This window comes from Nestor notabilis, unplaced genomic scaffold (assembly GCF_000696875.1).
Source record: "Nestor notabilis isolate BGI_N333 unplaced genomic scaffold, ASM69687v1 scaffold8224, whole genome shotgun sequence".
Lineage (NCBI taxonomy): Eukaryota > Metazoa > Chordata > Aves > Psittaciformes > Psittacidae > Nestor > Nestor notabilis.
This window is the reverse complement of record NW_009926043.1, coordinates 95,366-117,444: the sequence shown is the minus strand read 5'-3', so window position 1 is coordinate 117,444 and position 22,079 is coordinate 95,366. Positions and strand designations below refer to the sequence as shown.

General features: G+C 37.0%; 1 protein-coding gene across 1 annotated transcript in view; it reads left to right on the top strand.

Moving 5' to 3' along the window:
• The window catches only part of CDKAL1 (CDK5 regulatory subunit associated protein 1-like 1), a 150,457-nt gene extending 130,394 nt beyond the window's left edge, over positions 1 to 20,063 (top strand). Inside the window, exon 8 of the mRNA XM_010013331.1 lies at positions 19,857 to 20,063. Coding sequence (XP_010011633.1) covers positions 19,857 to 20,063 — 207 coding nt within the window. The remainder of the gene's footprint in view (positions 1 to 19,856) is intronic.
• Positions 20,064 to 22,079: the final 2,016 nt, after the last annotated feature.

Genomic DNA, 22,079 nt, shown 5'->3' with positions numbered 1-22,079 from the left:
GAAAAAGTTAAAGCTTTCAAAAACTGTACAGTTTTTTAGGAAACTAATCTTATGGCTAAAAAAAAAAAAAAAAAGCTAGCACCATAATGTGATGATGTCAAAGCAAGCCACAAACCCATCCTAAGCAAGATGAAACTTCTGTAGATGCTGTGATGAGGAGTACCTCAAGAGAACCAAAGTTTATCTGCGGTCCTGTGCTCTTTCTCATTTACTGCATGTCCCTCAATAATTTTTTCTGACAAGTTCAGAGGGACCATCACAAGCAACATGGTGTGCCTGAAGGAACAATTGTAGGTGCTTTTTTCTTTTTTAACCCTTTTGATGGCATGATTGGGGTGACAAATTCATCCAAAGAAATACAAGAAGCAGGTCACCAACTGGAATCAACAGATTTGGCTGGAAAAGAGGGAATGCAAAATGTCACACAAAGGACAATTTACAGACTCAGTAAAGAATTCATGCATTATATATCTGTGCCGAATAAGGATGAGACAAATATTGATAGAATTAATTCAGGATATTTCTACCAAATCTTTTTTTTTTACCATGCTTTTGTCACTTCAGCATTTTGAAGTTCAGTAAACCGGTTTAGTATGTCTGCCATGTTCTTAAGCACTCTGTTAAACTAGTCCTTGAGATTCTGGAGATGAGTTTGCAACACACATAGTACTGAGTACATTGCCACTGGATAACAAACATTTTTGAAAAGTCAGCAGTGCATGGTAATGGTCTGAATGTAATTTAGTTTTAAAATGACGTTTTAATATTTGAATTGTTATTAATTTTAGCCATGTTTAGGGATCTTGACAGTTTCCCAGCAGCATAAAGTATAATACCTAATAAATATATCCTGCTTACAGAAAAATGTTTGCCCAAACCTAATCACGGAAAAAAGAAAGAATCTGCAAGAATATGATCTCTTGTTAGAAAAGGAGATAGAGTAGGTTATGCTTCTGTAATCCAAAAATAATTCTTGTTGTTTACATATGCTCTGTGACTAGAGGAAAAAATATTGCAAGATGAGAAATACGTGAAGAAGAGACCAAAGGACTAAGCAATAAAAATAAAAGGCTGGCTACCTGCCAGAATTGTAATGCATTGCCAGAATCAAAGTCCTATAAGTCTGAGGGCCTTTGGTGAGAAATTTTAATCAGATGGAAAATTAAGGCAAGAAAAAAAAAAAACCAGGCTATTTACATAGTCATTATTATTTTTTGTTCATAATTCCTGTTTCTATAATGCTTCTGTGACTGACTTTCTTTTTAAAAAAATACAGGCACATCTTTATTATCTGTTTTCTGTTGGTTTATGTGATAACATTCTTCATGTCTAATGCTTCCGCTGCAAATGACTCCTGCTGGCAGTCCCCATTTGCAGTATCTCCTTTTGTGAGTCTGGGATCTTGGTGCACATTTCTATGGCTCCCAGGCCATGGTAATATCCACAATTGGCCTGTTAAGCTAATAGTTATTCAAGTCATTAGGACCTTCTAAGGAAATGAGGAGTGAGCCACTGATTTTGAGTTAGCAAGCAATTGCTTGGTCAGTCTGCGTGTTCTCATTTTTCCTTCATCCTGCCTTCATTTTTTTGCAGTAGGTTATTGTGGTATTGTAATTCTGGATACTACAAAAGAAGTTTTATGTTCCTGGTCTCCCAGTTAGCTACAAGTATTTTCTAGTTACGTTAGCAGAAGATGACCTCTAAACATTACCCAGCCTTTTTTCTGATGTTAGGAAACAGGAAAGATGCATATATCAAACACATCTTTATAGCCTGCCAGAAAGAACAATCAACAAAGCATAGCTGGAAGGAAACTCTCTGATCTCAGGTAGAAAGGGTGCTTCACTTGCAGGCAAAATAAAATGGAAAAGGGGGAAGAAAGTATCTTCTGCTGGAAGAGAAATTAAAGAAATGATAGCAGAATTGAGATCTGCATATTGGAAACTTCCTTCAAGAACTTGGAAGGAAAAGTGGAAGATGTGCATAAAACTAAGGTAATTATCAAGCACAGTTTTTACATATGCTGAAGTTTCAAAGTGGTAGAAAAGTTGTTCCTGAACAGGAACTACAGATCAGAGATTTAGGTAAAAAAGAGAATGAGGAAACAAATTTTGGATCAAAAATGGCATGGAGGTGCAAGGAGAGGAATTTTTCATGAAATTAGAGAAACTATAGAAAGATTGAGATACTCTAATGAAAGGTTGGCATTTTCAAAGACGAAAGATAAAGTAAAATAAAACACACCTTTTACCTCTCTTGGGAAGTTATTTTGCAAAGAGATCTTTGCATCATGATGTCCAAGAAGGGGCAATTTGAGAAATATGTGGGAAGTTTCTATTTAAGATAAACATACTGAAAAAAAAAAAGGAACATTTTCCATGTAAAATAGCTTTCAAGTAATAACTTTTGAAAATACGGTGCACTGTTTAGTGCGTTCTGTGCTCTTGAATTCTTAAGAACATTGGCTCAGTTGCTCTGTCTTCCTTTTTCTCTGAAACAACTGAATTTTGTGCGAGGCATGCAAGTAGTTAGTGCTTTTGCATTTATTAATCGGTTTTATTTAATGTGTTACTCCTGTTCCCTGCTGGTTGTAAATAGAGGTCATAAAAGATGGTGTTAAATCCTTAATTAATAATTTTTTCTTATGTTTTTTCAGTTATTTCACTAAGGTCACTAGAAAGTTAGCGTAAGAAAATAAAGATTTCCATTCTAAGAGTGGAGCTCAATGCCCGCTATTGATGTTTTCTTAAAAGGACCTTCAAAAGTCTCGTTTTTCTCTGGGGAAAAAAAAAAAAAAAAAGAGGACAAAAATTTGTAATGTGGTGTTCCTTAGATGCTGATTTTCATGATCTGCCCATATCTGCATGCCATGTTGGCTTTGTCTGTCTGGGGATTTGAGTTGATTTGAATTTTTCTTCTGCTTGTAAACACAACATTTCTCGGCTTTGAATCTGAAATTTAGGATGGATTCTTTCTTATGGGCAAAATAGGATCAATGCTGGTCTTTAGGAACATGCTTAGCAAATACCTGTGAGAAATGCTTGAGATGTAGGTCATCCACCATCCATCATGGGTCATGGTATGGGCTAGATGACCTCTTAAGTTTGTTTCCAGCCTTATCTTCTGTAATTATATGAACATTTTAATTTAGCCAGCAACCATTTGATCACTAGCAAACTGGAATAAAGGTAGTTCATTGATCCAAAACATTTCTCTACACTACATAGAGGGTTAAAATACATAGAGATGATTTAAAGCAGCAAACTGAAGAGCCAGCATAAGACCTTTGCCAAGTAGTTTTATCCTGAGGCTTTTAATTTAATGGGCATGTTGTCTTTCTGTCCATCCCTTTGGCATGGCTGAATTTCAATTCCAGTGATCAAAGCTCAGCTGAAACAACATGTATTACACAGCACCTTTTAAACAAATGTTCTCTTAAGTCCATTTCAGGTGAAAAGATCTGAACTTTAGTTTATTTACTTTTCATTTCCTCAACAGACAGTGTTATTTGGCTGAATGTCACTGTCTAATCACTTTAAATTACATAATTATCTTAATCCTGTGCAGTGCATGCAGCAAATGGAAATAGTAATGACTGGGATGATTCAACTCTAAGTCTCTAAGTCATTTTGTGGAGAATAAGAGAAGGTTAAATAGAAATGTTGTACCCTTTCTGCCTCCAGAAGTAAAACTCCAAGTGCTAAAATAGTTCTGCCATTTTTGTGTGTTATTTCTAGTACTTGACCTGCTGATGCTGCGCTGTGGGATGAGTGGGTGGGTTCTTGCTCTCCCTTGGCATAGGGATAAATTGGAAGTGTGTAGCCATGGTAATACTAACTACTTGACACTCCCTGTCATATTTAGGAATGCCTTTTAAAGTATTTTTTCTTTTCAATCAAAATTTTAACAAACAGACTCTTTGGAAAGAATCAAAAGGCATTTGATTTTAGTAAGGCTTTATTATTTAATGTACTATGTTGTAAATTCACTAAGTTTTAACTGGCTTTCAGGGGAAAAAAATGCAGCAGCCACTTTTGTCATTTTTTTCTGGTTTTTTGGAGGTTATTAATTTCCAACTCACTGTGCTAGCAAGTCATTATAGGTTTGACTTTTACACCTCTCCAGTAGAGTTTAATACAAAGGTAGGTGAAGGATATTCAGCCCATGTATACATAGTAGCTTAGAACAGTTTCAGTTGGAAGGCACCTTTAAAGATCATCTAGTCCAACCCACCTCCCTGCAATAAGCAGGGACATCTTCAACAACCTTTTCTTGTAGTATTTAGACATCCTTTTTTATTACTACTCTTCAGATAACTAAAAAGCTCACATAGGCAGTATTGCTTTCTACATTCCTTTCCTCTCTTACTTTCCCTGCAAGCAAACGCGCAGTTAGAGTCATAAGATATTTATGTCTTGGATGGATGATTTTTCTACCTTTCCTCATCTATCAAAGCTGTAATCGCAGTAGTCTTTCTACATGAATACTTAAATGGGACAGCATGAAAAAGGCACCTGAAGATCGTGATGGGAAATAGAGGTTTAGAAGTGTGTATAGCTTTCCCTTTCTCCACATGAAAGGTCAGTAGGAGGTTTGATTTTACTCATACAAGGTATTGGAATGTTGAACTTCTACCTCTTAGAAACGTATTTGTTGCCAAAACCATTGAAGTAAGAAGGTTCAGTAGCTTTGAGATTGTTTTGAAGGCAAATAAAAATTACAGACATGAGATTAAGCTATTTTTAACTTTAAAAAGTTTAAAAAGTGTACCTCATTTCAAAAAAACTTAACAAACCATGTAAAAGGCAAATTAGGGTGTTCTGTATCCTTTAATATTATTACATGTCCTAAAATTTTATTAGATTCTCAGTAAATTAATGGTTCTGTAGTAGACTAAAAATCAGCCTTTCTGTTCTTTTTGATTCTCTTTATAATAATGAGAATTTACTAAGCTCTATATAAATTTTGCAATTTTTTTTTTTAATTCTGAAAAATCTATTAAAACAGTTTTGAACTGACCCATCAACATGAGGATTAATTGTGAGCTGTAGTAGAATACCAAGATCCATTCATAATCATACTTTCCCACTCAGATTTTGATAATATTTCGATATAGTGATTTGTGTTTGTTTTTAATATACTTGTCAGTAACATTAGAGATTTTTTGTGGTGTCAAATGTAATAAAAAGAGGAAAAGGCTTTTCAGTAGAAGAAAGAAACAATTTTTAAGCTTTTATCAGTATTATATTTTGTGTATGAAGATGTCTGCATATGAAAATTCAAAGCCAAATTTACAGTGGCTACATCTTTAACTGAAATTATATTACAGTCGAGTAATAAGAATAAGGTTCGATTTGATGGCTTCACTGGAGAAGACATTTTTCAGTGAAGTGGATGTGAAATTCAGAGCCTTAAATTTAGTCTACCAAGGACGTACTCCTAACTACACTAGATTATCCAAAGAATTTATGGTGCCTCTGTTGAATATACTAGAATCACAGTATCCTTAAAGACAGCCCACAGAAAGTTGTCGTATCTAAGCAAGCTTAATAAACACTTCTTCAAAGGCTGCATACAGCAACTGTTTACACAGGCTGTATTCCATATCAAGTTTAACATTCACTCTAGATCCTTTGTCATGTAATCAGATCAAAGTCTTGATCATGCCATTAGCCATTAAAACATGTTGTTACAGATTTATTGGATGAAACAACAGAAATAAACCCTTGCCCTCCTACTACAATCTCTTGCAATCTAACTTTTGTTTGGGTTTTTTTAAGGGAATCCTCTCAAACTGCAAAAGGAGTAAGTGGTTTAAAAGTTTGCATCCTACCTCTAAGAAACTTGGCTTATGAAAGTTTTCATGAGACCTGACTGTTAAATTTATATAACTTTAGGTTCAGTTCTGATTTATAACAAGTTCCAAAGCAAGCTGTTCCTGTGGCCTTTATCAAAGATCATTAAGTAAAAGAAACATTTAGAAAAGTAACTAATTATTTAAGCACTTCATTAAAGCTGTTCAAAGACAGTTTTAACTGTGGTTAGTGTACAGTACACCGATCTTGATAACCTCCCTCTGACTACTTCTCATTTTGTATTTAAATGGCTTGAAGGATTCCCCCTCCTCTAATTTATTATGTCAGATGTTAGAACCTTTCCTAAAATTGCAGAAAGCTTTTCTACTGACTTATTCCAATGCCAGGCTAAGTCACTTAGACTAGCTAAAATCCAGAAACTACAACTGGGTTTGATGTAACCGTGTGATCCAGCATTGGGAAGGAGGAATATTGCACTGGAAGATCAAGTCAGTATAGCATGAGATTGTGGTGGTGGCGATGTGATATGGTTAGTGTAGATAGCCCAAACTCCATATACATTCCCAAGTAAAATTTAGCTCTCCATCTGTTTGCATAGTCCGTTAGGTATTACACCTTTCTTTTTCAGAACAGATTCCAATACTTGTTCTTCATTTTCACTGGGGGTTTGCTCTAAGCAGATTCACAGGTGTGCCTCAGAAGCAGCTCATGTTTTGAGATTCCAGAAGAGTCAGAGGGCTTCAAGCATAGCTTTCCTGTGTTTGAAACACAAGCCCACAAGATGTTAAAATTTCAGAATATTTGCTTTCATTCCTTTTACTGGATTAAAGACCACAACCCAGGTTGGGTGTAATAATGAAATTACCATCCTGGGAAAACTAGGACATATTTCTTCCATCCTAGATGCTGTAAAAAGCTGAGACTTCAGAATTATGGTAAGGAAGATGTGTACTTCAGTGGTGCTTCACCTTTTAATTGCTGAAGTCACAAGCACCATCATGAAGCCATTTTTAGTTAGGATACACTGGTGTAAAGTCAAAACCAAAGACGAGATACATGGCTATCAAAGCCATCAGGATATGCAAGAAATAAGATGGATTTTTCTCACCCTTTATTGTAGAGAAGGGCTGACAAATCATTTGTAAAATAAAAACATATAAAAAATTTTCTCTGATAAACGTTTCTTAAAAAGAAATATGCATTTATAGTTGTTAGTGATGACAATCACACAGAATAAAAAAGGACCTGAAAGCAAACCATTTTGACCTATGTAGCTCATCATTCCGTAAGAAAACAGTTATTTTCCAGCTTCTGGCTCAATGTAAGTCAACAAATGCTATAATGAAAGTTGATGTTGCTGTACTATTGTTGTCTTCTCTCTGACACTTTCTATTTTGCCTTTTTACCTGGTCTTACCAGTAGAAACGCTCTTCTGTGGGCCTTGGCCTGTAAAGAAGCCCTCTTCACAGGTGCATGAGCATGCTGTCTTTATACTAGTGCAGAAATGGCCACCTCTGGTGTGGGACAACCTGCACCCACCAGAAGTTCACGTGCCTCACTAGGTTCTATCCAATACCCTCTTTTCCAGTGGCTACCAGGTCAACAACTCCATACATGTTGGAACATATGTGATGTGTGGAGAAGGAGAGCTAATAGCTATTAATCACAAATTGAATTTATGTCTGCTTCTGTGATTGGCAAGTCTTGGTAGTGTAAGGCTCATAGTAGACTCATGTGGCCTCTCAAAAAGGATTGACCACCCATGTACTACAACAGAAGATGGATGTGTGATTGACAAATAGTGAAAGGAATGAAACCTGACTTCCTGGAGACCAGATGTCAGATGCAAAATAAAAAGCAAAAGCCTCATGGAAATTAATATTCTTTTTCTTTAGTCTTAGTATGACCATGGGGTCCTTGAAACAGTATTATATGAGAAAATCATTCACTAAATGTTTTAGCTTTCAAATTGATGTATTCTTCTTCATAGCTATATGTATATGTATATACGCACACACATACTGTGGCAGAACTCGAACAAATGCTACATTTTGGATTGGGGTGACTTGGAAATTTCTGTGAAAAAACTTTCGATGGAACAGAGATGTGTAGTCAGTACATTTAAGTTCTTTTTGCCAAAACATCACACAGCTACAAAAACTACCTATGCATGATATTGACCAGATGGATTTCTGGTCCTCAAGAAAGGGTCTTGTTATCAGGACTAGAGGAATTTTTATTAAATCTCGTCCTTGTTTTGACATGATTTCATATGTGATTTAACTCATTTCAGTCAGTCTGTCTGTGCTTTATCTTATCCGTATGGAAACTATTTTGCAATTCTCACATACAAAATCTCTGATAAGTGCAGATAACATAATTATAATACAAAAAGGATGGCTGTGAATATTGATTTCTGACACATAGTTTTTTCTAAATACAAGAACTTTAATTTGGTAAAATAATGGAAGTAGTGCTTAGAATGACAGGAATTCTTTTCCTCTTTCAGCTATTCAACATGTATCTGTCCAAAGAAGCATTAGTTCATTATTTTTTTCAGTGAAGAGTGCTTAAGATTCTGTAGCATAATCAGATTTTGTCACAGAACCACAGGGGAAAGACAGATGTGGAGCTCTTGATAGCTGGAAATGAATGAATTAGAGTTACACTTGGGAGAGTTATCTTGTGTGATAAAATAATTCTGTTAAGCTTTAATGTGGAGCCATGAAGCATTTTAAAATCCAAACCAATCAATTTGTTAAAGACTAGATTAAACCCCACAGTTGTTATCCTGTAGGCTTGTGTTTCTCACCCCTTTAGACACCTTGTATATGTTTGCCATTTTCAGAACATCATCTGTTTTATTCATGTTTATCTCAGATATTCTTAAATTCTTTTCAGGAAAGCAATGTATTTTGGTATTACCTATTTTTAGGAAAGATTTTACAGATTTCAGAGAAGTAGAGGTGGTTGAAATTCCTTTCAAAGACTGTGAATCTGTCATAAGACCTTAACCGTTTCCTTCTCTTAGAAGGACAGGGCCTACAACTACTGTGTTCACCTAGAGAAAAAAAATAAAATAAAAAAAAAAAAAACCAACAACAAAAAACCACCAAAGAAAGCAATATTAAACTGTTGTGGTTTGTGTTCTACAGACCAGTATCCTTTTCTAAATAAAGTGTAACACCGGAATGGCACTGAAGGCCTATTTCTCATGTACATATGTGCACACATTATTTGGAGTGTAAAGTGAAGTACTCTGAACTAAAAAAAAATTCTAGAGTTTCACTTCCTCTTTTCTATATAAATGCCAACTGTATTATGTTTCAGCCTTTAATTATATGCTTATGCACTATTTTCACACACATACACACGCAGATTTGTTTCCTTCTGTGCACAGAGCTACTATTCATTTAGAATCAAATCATAGAATCATTTAAGTTGGAAAAGACCTTTAAGATCATTGAGTCAAACTGTTAACCTAGCACTGCCAAGTCCACCACTAAACCATGTCCCCAAGTGCTGCGTCAACACACCTTTTAAATACTTCCAGGGATGGTAACTCAACCACTTCCCTGGGCAGCCTGTTCCAATGCTTGAAAACATTTTTGGTAAAGAAATTTTTCCTAACATCTAATTTAATAAGCTGCTCTTAGATATTTTTCCTGTTCATTTTTTGTTGTGTAATAGCACTGTTATTTGCTACATGCTGTTTAAACTTCACTCTCAAGGGAGTTACGAATTTCTTTATAACCTTTCCTATGACCCCCCATGACTAAATTTCTGAGTACTTCAGAAACAGTAATAAATTTATGTTTACATTATCCTCCTGAAATGCAGCTTTTGTCTTCCCGTTTCAGAGATGAAGACGAGATACATATTCAAAGTGTATGCTAGAAGGTCAGTCTAGTGAACAAATCTGATTGATAGTTACCAGTTTAAATTGCTTGGAACTAGGTACTTAAAGTTATTAAAATTCTGTAGCATGTGTGCAAGTTGCAGTGGTGAGTGTTAAGCATTTAAGAGAAATATAAGTCCAGGGTATGAAGTCTCAAAGGAAAAAAAGGAAATTAGTACTTGTTACTTCATGGTTAATTCCAAAGGGACTAACTTTCTTTTCATGAGCTAACCCTAGGAATTGTCAGACACAACCTGATAGAGCACACCATGTAAAACATGTGTGGGAGAAGACTGAGGTCTCAGCTGAGGAACAAAACCAGTATTTGAGCATGATAGGGTGCAGGTTTGTGTTTATGTACTTCAGTCCTTTACAGGTACAGAAGTTGGTTGTCTAGTCAGACCACCCTCTGAACGATACCAATGCACTCCTGAGGGTAGATATTCGTTACAGCCTCTAGATTGGATAGTTAGTGTTCTTTGATGTCTTAGAGCGCCAGGGTGCTATCATGATTATCTAGCATAAAATACATACCAAGCCAAAAAGGTTTTTCTCATGTAATCTTTATTGTGGAGAAGGGCTGACGAGTCATTTGTAAAGACTGGGGGTACACAGATTGTGTTAGAGCAGTTAGGCTTGCTAATCACAGAAAGTAACCATTGTTTGATGTTTCCATGAGAGAGTCCTCCATTAACTGCAGTTGAACTTGACTGAGTGTGAAATTAAAAAGGAAACTCAGATTTCAAGACACTCCCTCAGGTGCTCAAAAGTATGCTAACTGCCACTGTGGGAGACCTCCTAAAACAACTAAGGATACTTAAAGTAAAGAGTCCATGACAATATGAAAAGAAAACCTTTGTATTATCACTGAACTCACAAAGTTGGTCAAGATCAGTCACATTTTATTAACTGTTAAATGTCAAGCTTGCATGAAATGCTCCTTTTTGCCAAGGTCTGATTCCAGCTGTGCTTGGTGAGCATCTACAGTGCCAGGAACTGTTTAATACTGGGTAGAAAAGTCTGTGAAAATGCATGTAGGAGACATTGTTAGGAAAGTGCATATTAAGGCATTGCCTAGCTTTAAGAAAATGTATTTAAAACTTAAATTTGACAGAAAGAAAAAATTTAGAGACTATGTTGGTTTCTGGTGCCAACTGGAATCTGAGACAGGAATTACAGAAACCTGATTGCTGGCATGCGTTAATTAAGGCACTGGAAACACTTTAATCTTTCTTGATGTTTCTTTGCCTGTAAAATGAGGAAGGCATATTGATTCCTACCTACTGGTATGGAATTTGAAATCTGGAACATTCCTAAATATTTAAAAAGATCATTTTATACCATGTTTATTGTCCATGATGTTAGAGTGTAATGATGTTGCTGTATTGTTTGTCTCTGAGATTGTTTTATGGTAGAATGTTGAAGTCTCCCTGGAACATTCCATTTGTAATGCTTGGCTTTGTAGAAATAGATGAAAACACCATAGATTCAGGATTATGACATATTCTAGCATGCAGGGGCAGGATTTTGCCCAGAACGTGTACATGTGTAAGTGTAAGTTCATTCTACTTCGCTCAGTATGAAAGATCTTTAAAAGCTTTTCCTGATTTTGAGAGAGAATGTCCCTTGATATATTTATTACAGTGTTCTTTGCAAATAACCATGGTTAGAAAGGCTTTTAGTATTTTATGCCTTCTACCACTTGGGAGTATAGAATTCCTCTTAAAGATACTATTTTAATGTATACTCGGAGAGTTCACTTGCATGTAAAAGCAGTATTGCTCATTTCACTCTTGGTATGAGAATATCATTCAGTTATATTGGTGGTTCTTGTGGCTTGAATATATGTTTTTAGATCTAGCTATTTATTTTACTGAGGTACTCTTTCTGATGGAAACCTTTTGTCTTTGCCTGTAGCTACTGTTGACCTCCATATAATTGTCATTGTTATTTCAAGATTTAAAAGGGAAATAAAAAGGTGATGGTCTCTGAAAGCTTGGGCTATAAAATCTCGTATTTCATTTAATAATCTCATCTATAGAACAGGCTTTGAACCTTCAGATACTGCCGGCACTTTGTCATTCTTTCATCATGCAACGAAATAATCTGGGAAAATTGTTGTATTGTAAACACAACCTTAAAATACTTACATAAAAATAATCTCAATGATCCTTTAAAGAAGGAGCAAGCTGGAAATCTGTGGAATGATATCATCTAAGTTAAGTCATGGTATGCACACTGAAAAAAATGGTATCTAGTGTTATTACAAGTAAATGTACATCCTGTAATTCACTGTAATATATTTTCATAGCCATGAAGCCTGTGCCGGTGTTCTCTAGGAAGCAGATTTGTCTGTTAGCCAACAATTTATCAGGTAACAGCTCAGAGCAAGTACCTGCCATCTCTGTCATAAAACTGTGCTACACACAAGGAGACAAAAAGTGACAGATCCCCATCCTGAATTTGTCCACAGGTTCATTCTTCATTTCAAGTCATTACTTGGACGACTGTAATTTTTGAATCACAAACTTTTTGTGCTTAGAAGATGTCTCAGTTCTCCTGTGGAATACTGCTTGCATGTCACTTGTTTCCAGCATAGTGATTGACACCCCAGACATGTTATTACAAAAGAAAAGAAAAGGTAGCTCAGACTCTAGACATCACACTTTCTATTTTTCAAAATGTTGCTTCTGACCTCAAATGGCAGGTTATTTTGACAATGCAGTATTTCTGTAGGGGAAGGATGCTGAGTTACTAAGTTTAATAGCAGCAGAAGATATAAATACGTAAAAAAGAGTCAACTCCTGCCTGGAAGCTTGTATAGGTAAATATAAAGAAACAGGCTAAAATAAAGGAGTATAATGGAAAGCAGCACAAGACTGTTTTAAACATTTTGGAGGTGGTTTTGGCTTATGTTGTTTTAGTTGGTTGTTGCTCTTCTTTTTGTTTCTTTTCTGATTGTTTCCCTTTTCCTTAAAGTGTACATCTAAAAGGAAGTCATTTAATAAGCCCCAGTTACTCAGCCTTGTGTTTAGCTTTTAACTGCATTATGAATTTTGAGGATTCATTGAGGCATAATCCTTAAAGACTATTTGGGTGAGGAAAAGAAGTAGGTAGGTCTACCCTTAGGTAAGAATATGGAAGAAAGCAGATAGATGCCTGCCAAGAAAAATACCAGTGAAGCCTTACAGTAGTGGTGGAAAGTTCAGGTACAGTAACTTGCAGAGAAAGAATTGATTTCTTTTATACTCTTACATGGAAATATTAAAGTTTTAGTTTAATTTTAAGGTAGGAGGAAGAAGTTCCAGAGTTAGGTCTGTGTGACATGGACAGAAAGTCATGATACAATATATCATTCCAAACTTGTGTTCCTGGTGGCATTTCTGCTTTTGTTTATTAGGTGGGGCCATATAGTCAGATGATGCAAAAGAGAAGTATACGGAGAAAAGTTCAGACAGGAGGAGTAACCAAGGTGAGAAGTAGTTGAGTAATGGGAAAGGTGCTTTTTCGGATCTGTCCAAAGGAATCAGACAAGTGTTACTAGGAAAGAAAAAAGGTTTTGCTGACTTGCTGTGTAGGTCAGGGGTTGGATCTCCATAAGGGGTGACAGACCTGGAAGAAACTGTCAGATTCGATGCATTGGAGCTTAAGGTCGATCAATCTCTATGTCCATCCGTTATTAAATAAGATTTATGTTTGCATTTGACCATGGTCCAGCTACTTAGGAGCATTGCTGACCTGACTTGACTGGGTCGTTTGTAGTGGTCTTGCTATAAATTCAGAATTGGTAACTGGAACAAGTTCAGCATAGAGTTGCAGAGATGGTCAGGGGCTGGAGCGCTTGGCCTGAGAGGCAGAGGGACCAGGCTTCTTCAAGCCTGGAGAAGAGATGGCTTCAGGAGACTGCATAAGAGAAGCCCCCCTCAGTGTCTGTGGGGAAGTTATTGATAAGACCAAGCCAACTGCTTCACAGTGGTGTGTGTGGGAGGACAAAAGACAGTGGGCATAAGTTGAATAGAGGGGTTTAGACTGGCTATGAAGAGAGACATTTTCCCCAGGAAGACAGTCGGGCAGTGGAACAAAGGCCCAGAGAACCTGTGGAGTCTCCATCCTTGGAGGTTTTCAAAGCTCAACTAAGTCAACCCCTGAGCAAACTAGGCCACAGCTGACCCTTCTTTGAGCAGGAGGATGGACCAGATGTAATCTGAATTATCCTAGGATCCTATGATGAACAGTAAGACAGTTTTAGTAACTGACTGCAGCTATTTGCAAGATATTTTCATTAATTTATTTTCTTACTGTAACTCCAGTGATAAGGATTTGGGGTTAACAGGGTAAGAATACTAATCATTGCTGAGACTCTGAACACTTACTGAGAAATCAGTAAGAAATCTGTATTTATCCTTCAGTTCAGTTCCGTCACTTATATATTAAAGCATACAGTCATATATCACACACAAACACATATGTATATATGCAAACAAAAAGAAGAAACAGTATGAAATTTCTTTGCAAAAGTTCCTGGCTGCTTTATTTATTTTTTCAATGTTTCCCTTTTCTTAAAATGGGTAAGTAAACTCCTTGCATATTTGGAATTGGTGAATTCCTAGGAATGGTGTACAGCTGATAACATCTGACACAAGCATGCTCGTAGACAGCATTTTCTCTTAAAAACGTAGCAGTATGCATTCACTGGCATACATGGCGGTAGGGATGCTGCTTAGGGGAATTATCGTGTTAATTCCATTAGAAAAAATATTTTGTACACCAGTTATTTTCTGCTCTAAAATCAGCATTCCACGTTTGCAGAAGGCTGGTAGAATTTCATAAGTAATAAATCAAATGAGCTCTCTTAATACCTACAGAACTAAATGTGTTTTCTGGATCTATTCAATAAAATTTAATTTACATATTTTTTGGATGTGTAATCTGTGTGACCTTCAGTAACTGTTTGTTTTTTAAATCTGAAAAATGCCTCCAAAGTGTAATAGCTCAGAGTTTCAAATGGCACAGTAGGATATGTAATGCATATTTTAACATGTTTTCTTTTAATTTGTCACACAGACTTGTTGTGCGTGATTATATTAAAGTCTGTATCTTTAAAGCCAGTAGTACAAGTGTGTAACATGTACTTGGTTGGGCTAAAAAATTCAGGAGTCTAATTTATCTTGAGATATGCTCAGTCAAGTAGTTTTTCACAGCAGTTAGCTAACACTTCAAGCTCTAACAGTGCCCCTGAGCCATAAAAGAAATTTGCATGTAAGAAATGTTTTGAATCTATTAAAACCTCAGCTCAGAGCTAAAGAGTTGCTCTCATGTCTTTGTTGACTAACATAAAGTGAGATGTACAAAAAGCTAGGCTGTGATCGACAGATGCCAAAGCTTAGGTTTTGATGTGATTATGTATTTCTTTCATGCACAGCGGTTTAAGTCTGGGACTGGAGCTTCAGAAAGACAGCAATCAATGGGTCTGTGCAAGAGTGCACAAAATGTATTACTCCTGGCAGTCGTCAAGGCAGAATTATTCAAAAAATAATCTGAAATGCATTTGATCATACACTGGATGGTTTAATAATTTATATTATACCTTATTAGCAAAGTCTCGTGTTTACTTTGTGGCTGCCAAAACAAGATGAAAGGCTGCCTCCATGGAAATACAAGATGCTTGCCTCAAAGTGTCTGTCTTTGCATTTCAGTTTGATAATTTCCCTTCCTCTCTTCATTTTGATTAATAGTATATAGGTTTAAATCTTAGGGTACCTTTTCCTTCATTGCAGTCCTTTTTAGTGAGAGCAGTGCTCCTTATTAACAAGTCTACCGAAGAGTTTATGGTCTGTCAAGACTTAAATTAGTATAAACACAGATTTCTGGAAACTTCTTTACCCTAGGATTTCCTCCAAGTATTTTTTAGGAAACGAAGCTTTGGATTTAGTTCTAAATTCCACTGAACTGAATCATTATGCTAATCTTCCTCAGTCTTGCAGCTACAAAAGTGTGATTTCTGAGCTCAGCCTAAGAAATTGCTACACTCTGACTAGTAATAGTGTATAGTAAATATCACCATTTATATCAGTTCAGAATATTGCAGAAATGCCTTGAAGATTTCCTTGAAAAGTGAATGCACTGCCAATATTTTATCTAGAGATACAAATAAGGGCCTTTCAGAATTAATTCTTCTATGAAGTGAGAGCACAGGGAGTGGACCAGTGTAACTGCTAGTTCAACACATGAGATCTTTGCCTCCACCCAGATTTTTTTACACCAAAGGTGTTGATAAAAAAGCTCTAATAAACTTGGTTTTCTGTGGAGAACTCTCCTCCCCACAAAACATGAAAGATCTTTTCTGCAGGTGTGTTGAATAGCTCTTCCAAGGCCCAGGATGTAGAAAGCTTTAGGGAAAAGAACATACAGGGAAGGATCTCAGAATATAGCTCTACAGTATTGCAAATTCTGAAGATCATAAGACAGCCCAAAGAATCCCTTGTAATTTGTCTTGTCTACCCTAGAAGGCTTAATTTTAATTTTAGTTGTAGTTTCTGTAATTTCATCCTCTTCCCTCCTCCTCTGTGCATACAATATATAATACAATATATATGGTATACTTTACCTGAAAACTAGCTCTTCAAACAGAGCCTACAGGACTTTTTGCCCAAGTGAAAAAAAAAAAATATATATATATAGTGTTTTTCACTAGCTCAGCTGGTAATACAACATTTCTGTGATAGTAAGAACTGATTATATTATAGACAGGCATGTCACTGTTGTCCAGACTGCAGTGAGGGCCACTCAGCCCTCTGCTCAGGCTTCAGAGTGGTCAGCTTAGGACGGCTTTCCCTCTTCCCACTGAGTTTTGTGCTGTGTCTTACAAAGCTACACGACAGACTTAGGAAGAGGCATCTACCTGCAGGTGTCTCTGAGACATTATCCTGTTTTTAAAAGCTGTTGCAGGAATTGCAGGAGGCACAAGAGACAGACATTTTCTAAAGGAGCCTTTCAGTTGCAGGGAACCAGATGTACTCTTTTTTACAAATGCATTTTCTGTGGCAGTAATGACAGAAAGTTTCAAGGAAGCCAGTGGTATTACCCATGTGTCAATGTTGCAGGGCAGAATCTGGGGGCAAACTACAGAGCAGTTCTTAGAAAACATGGATCAGACAAACATATTTATTGTTTTTCTTGAAAGAAAATATTTGGCAGGATCATCTGAAGAGATAAACATTATCAAACAGAAATACAGTAGTGGTTTAAGCAATAGACTGTGAAGTAGCTCTTAAAGGAAAAGGGTCATTTTAGTTTGCAAACTGATCTTTTTGTCCATATAAAAGCACTTTAATCCATGAGAAAATTCGTAAAGAATTCAGGTTAGCAAGGTAATAGGAGTAGCATTTCATGATCAGGAGAAGGAGGAGTATTTAATGAAAGCAGAACTTCTGGTTTAAATTGGCAGTCTCTTATAGGATCTGGGGTACTGCGAAAATCTAAAAATACTGAGCAATTTAGAAAATGTGACTACCAGTAGAAACAAATGCATGAGAGTTCAAAATATAAGATAGAAGGAAAACAAAAGCATAGAGAAATTGTGAGAATTTTACCTCGAACTCAGTTAAGTTTCAGTATTTGTAAAATACTATAAAAGATCACCTACAGGAAGAAAATTAAAAATGGGTTTAATGTATCAGTACGATCACCTAATTTATGGGAAATATGATAAAGTAAGAAGTAAATGGGCCTCACAACTTTACAGGCTGACTTACTCAGATGAAATACCACTGGGACAACTGGCTGTGGAGCCAGTGGCGTTCCCCACGATGAGAACTTCGTAAGCTTTGCTAAAATCTCTTCTGTCATTCTGTCCTATTAGACCTATGCTGTATACTGCCTAGTGCATATGCATCACATGTTGCTATAGGCGTTTAAGACAACAATGTGGCAGCAAAAAAAGAGTATAGGATATTCATGATCAAAATGAGACTATTTGATTTTGTGTTGGAAACAAACAGAAAAACTGTAAAACAGAAATGAAGCACCAGTGAAATCATTACTGAAAACTACTGCACAGGAACGTGAATGAATGCAGCTGTGTAGAAATATTTAATGACCTGGGAATCTGGTTCTAGTCTGCCAAATTTTAAGTCATGAATCTGTGAAAATTAAATATCAGAAGAACTTAGTCGGTGGTTGTATTGATATTTTTACAGCCTTATCCATTCTTTTAAATCACCTTAGCCTTAGTGTTAATGTACCAATGATACATATAAAAATGGTCATGGCCATTAATTATGTGCCTTATATTGGTTGAGATTGTGAGACCTGCAAAGAAAAGAAAGGCTTTATAAATGTCTAGAAAGAATAAATTGCAAATGAGTTTTGATTAATATATAAACCCCCCTTAATACTGTACAGTTTCCAGTTTATTCTGCAGGCAAAGGTTAATCAGCTTTGATTTGGGGGGATAAAATAACTGTAGCTAGTTACTTAAATTTCATATGCCTTAGAAACTGATTGTAATTAATAACTTCACAATATGAAGGAGTTTTGTAGCTTTTGATGAAGCTAACATATTCTGTACAAGACTGAAGTCATGGAGTAGTATTGTTATTGTACCTTTAACTATTGAGAACTACACTCCAGTTTGCTTACCTGTTTCCTCTGTTTACCCAGTTGATGGTCTTCTAGGTGCAGTGTATATAAGAAGTCATCCTCATTTCATAGGTCACTTGTTCAGTAACCTTTTGCCTGTGTGAATTGTGCTCTAAATGAACAATACCTCAGATGTTAGAGTAGCACTTACACCAGGCTGTCGTTTGTCCCTTCGATGCTTACTTACTTAATGAGTAGTAATCATTATTTTCCTTCTGTGATTACTGTAGAGGAGCTGATTCATGAAATGGAAAACAGGAGGCAGTTACAGACAGTTTGAATTGTGCTGTCACGCTTTCATGGGCAGGCACCTTCCTTGGACCTTTGATATTTCTTAGAGTTTGCCCAGGAATACGTTTGGTGAAAGAGAGACTTGGGCATCTGGACTGTATTTTCATGGAACCCTGTTTCAGCTGCTTAGAAATACAAGATTATCCACATAGGTATTTTCTGTGTCCCTGACTCGTTTTATACAAAATGTGAAGTGGGTTGGAGGGGGGGTGTGGTGTAGAAGTAAAATGAATTGATCAAAGGCCTTTTTTAACTGGAAAATTTCAAACCAATTAAAAATCCATGTGAGCTCAGTTGAATTCCTAAGGGATTATTGAAATAGAGGATGGAGAAAATAATTATGAACAGAACTATCGAATGTTGTGATGCAGGATCATTGCACCTTTGTTTACTTACACGTTTACCACCTAATGCCTCTTCCAAATGTTGTCAGATTACAGTTTTAATAGTTTTTTACTTTTGAGTATCTACAAGGCTGAACTGAACAAGGCTGCACGAGATAAAAGTTCCTTATTCTTTCCACTTGGATTTTCTACTGAGATGGTGACTCAACATCTGTAACTTGTGCTTCAGTTAAAAGTCTTCGCATTCTGGGGATCTTTGTGCTTGCAGTCAGGTTGAGAATGGTAATGGCAGGCACAGCAGGGAACTTGGATTCAATATGCTGAATGGAAGGTGAGTGTTTTAGCACAGCTGCCTCCTGAGGGTCAAAGGAAGGGAAAAGCCCTGTGGGAGTATTTTCAAGCACCACTGAGCTGGCACACCAGGAGACAATGATTGACTTTAGAAGAGCCCTACTGTGCAAAGGATTGTTGTGTTGTGGTCCTCTTTATCACTGGCTAGACATTTCTTTTGAAGAAGCCAAAAATGGGAGAGTAGTGAGATAGCAGCAAAGCAAACAAATAAAAAAATAATCATCAAACAGCTCTCTCTGATGACATTGAGGTCTGGAGATTTGTTTCTGTTGCTAGCAGCTTCATTGATTTGGCAGTTAATTTCATTAGAAAGACTGACTTTGGATGGCATTGGTAAGATTTCTGTATAAAAGCTGATGACCTGGTGATGATGGAGTGGTAGTTGAATTGTTGTTTGTCTTGAAAAGGAACATTAATTTGAACCTCCATATAAAAAGGAGATTTTATTTGTATTTGGTATGTACGGTCAGAAATACATAACACGGTTTCAATCTTAATACATGCATTTCTTCACAGGAGTTCAGACATGCACAACAGAATGGCAAAAACTGGAAAGCTCACCCTTCTGCTGAGATCCCAGTGAAAACACCACTCGGCTCATGGATGGCTTTGCAGCTCCCATGGCAACAAGAAGGAGGTGGACTGAAGATACTGTCTGTGAGCCTGGCTCTACTGGCAGCTCTTGTTATGTTTTACTATGGTGGAATGAAAACAGAACTGTGAACTGAATGAGGCTTTTATGAAAACAATAAAACTGCTGTTTAAAATCTTCAAATGAAACATTTTTACCAACGATTCCTTTTCTTTTTCTTTTTCTTTTTTTTTTTAAAAAAGCTATTTTAAATTGAGCAATAATTTGTACTCACCCTATGCCTTTCCTGTCATTTGTAGGAGAGAATATTAATAACCTCTAGGGAGATCTATCTTGCTAAAAGTTGAGATCCTTGGTTGACAGAAGAGTTTGTTGCATTTTTCTTCTTCTAAGAAATCTTTCTATTTAGTGATATTGGTAATCTTTTCTGGGTAGAACATTTAAAGCTTTCTTAAAGATTTTACTTAGTGCAGTGGGATGGTTTGATACGTGTCTTTTTACGTTAGAATCAAATTGCAGGGCCATTAAAGTTTGCCATTTGTTGCTATTTATTTTGCTGTCATGTCTGAAAGAATTTTTGCCCTGCTCTTTTGCCTCTCTCAAATTCACAAAGAGTTACTATGCCACGTTAATAGAATGAGAATTATTTTTTCCTTAGAAATAGTTTTAAAATTATTGCTTTTTTATCATTGAATGGGAATATGGAGTTCTGGTGGTAGAGATCTGTTAAAATATGGATTTAATACAATACAGATTTAGTATAATGCTCAGAGAAGTACATGAGTCTTGTATTAGCTGTGCATTGGTTTGTGCTGTGTATAAGAAATATTGCTCTGTTAGTGAGGAGGTTACATTTTGCATGCTGCAAATTTCTAATTACTTTCTACAAGCCATTTTTGTCATAACAGGATCTCCGTGTGTCTTGAGATTGTGCTAGTCAGCCAGCAACTGGACTCTGTGCCCGGTTCTGCTCACAGCTGACTGCATGATATTGTTCATTCGTTCATGCATTGTTGCTGAGTTGCCTACACGGCTATTGTGGTTTAACCCTGGTAGGCAGCTAACATGAAGCCACTCACTCACGTCCCCGTGGTGGGATGAGGAAGAGAATCAGAAAGTTAAAAGTGAGAAAACTCATGGGTTGAGTAAAGACAGTTTAATTAGATAAAGCAAAGGCTGTGCACACAAGCAAGGCAGAGCAAGGAATTAATTCACTACAGGCAACATCCACAGGCAGATGTTCAGCCATCTCCAGGAAAGCAGGGCTCCATCACACGTAAAAGTTACTTGGGAAGACAAGATACCATAACTCTGAATGTGTCCCCCCAGCTCCTGCTTTCCGCCCAGCTTTTATTGGTGACATGATGCCATATGGTATGGGGTATCCCTTCGGTCAGCTGGGGTCAGCTGTCCCAGCTGTGTCCCCTCCCAGCTTCCTGTGCACCCCCAGCCTACTCTCTGGTGGGGTGGTGCGAGGAGCAGAAAAGGCCTTGACTCCGTGTAAGCACTGCTCAGCTGTGTTTATCAACATGAGTTTTGTCACAAATCCAAAACATAGCTGCATACCAGCTGAGTTGCCTACACGGCTATTGTGGTTTAACCCTGGTAGGCAGCTAACATGAAGCCACTCACTCACGTCCCCGTGGTGGGATGAGGAAGAGAATCAGAAAGTTAAAAGTGAGAAAACTCATGGGTTGAGTAAAGACAGTTTAATTAGATAAAGCAAAGGCTGTGCACACAAGCAAGGCAGAGCAAGGAATTAATTCACTACAGGCAACATCCACAGGCAGATGTTCAGCCATCTCCAGGAAAGCAGGGCTCCATCACACGTAAAAGTTACTTGGGAAGACAAGATACCATAACTCTGAATGTGTCCCCCCAGCTCCTGCTTTCCGCCCAGCTTTTATTGGTGACATGATGCCATATGGTATGGGGTATCCCTTCGGTCAGCTGGGGTCAGCTGTCCCAGCTGTGTCCCCTCCCAGCTTCCTGTGCACCCCCAGCCTACTCTCTGGTGGGGTGGTGCGAGGAGCAGAAAAGGCCTTGACTCCGTGTAAGCACTGCTCAGCTGTGTTTATCAACATGAGTTTTGTCACAAATCCAAAACATAGCTGCATACCAGCTACAATGAAGAAAATTAACTCTAT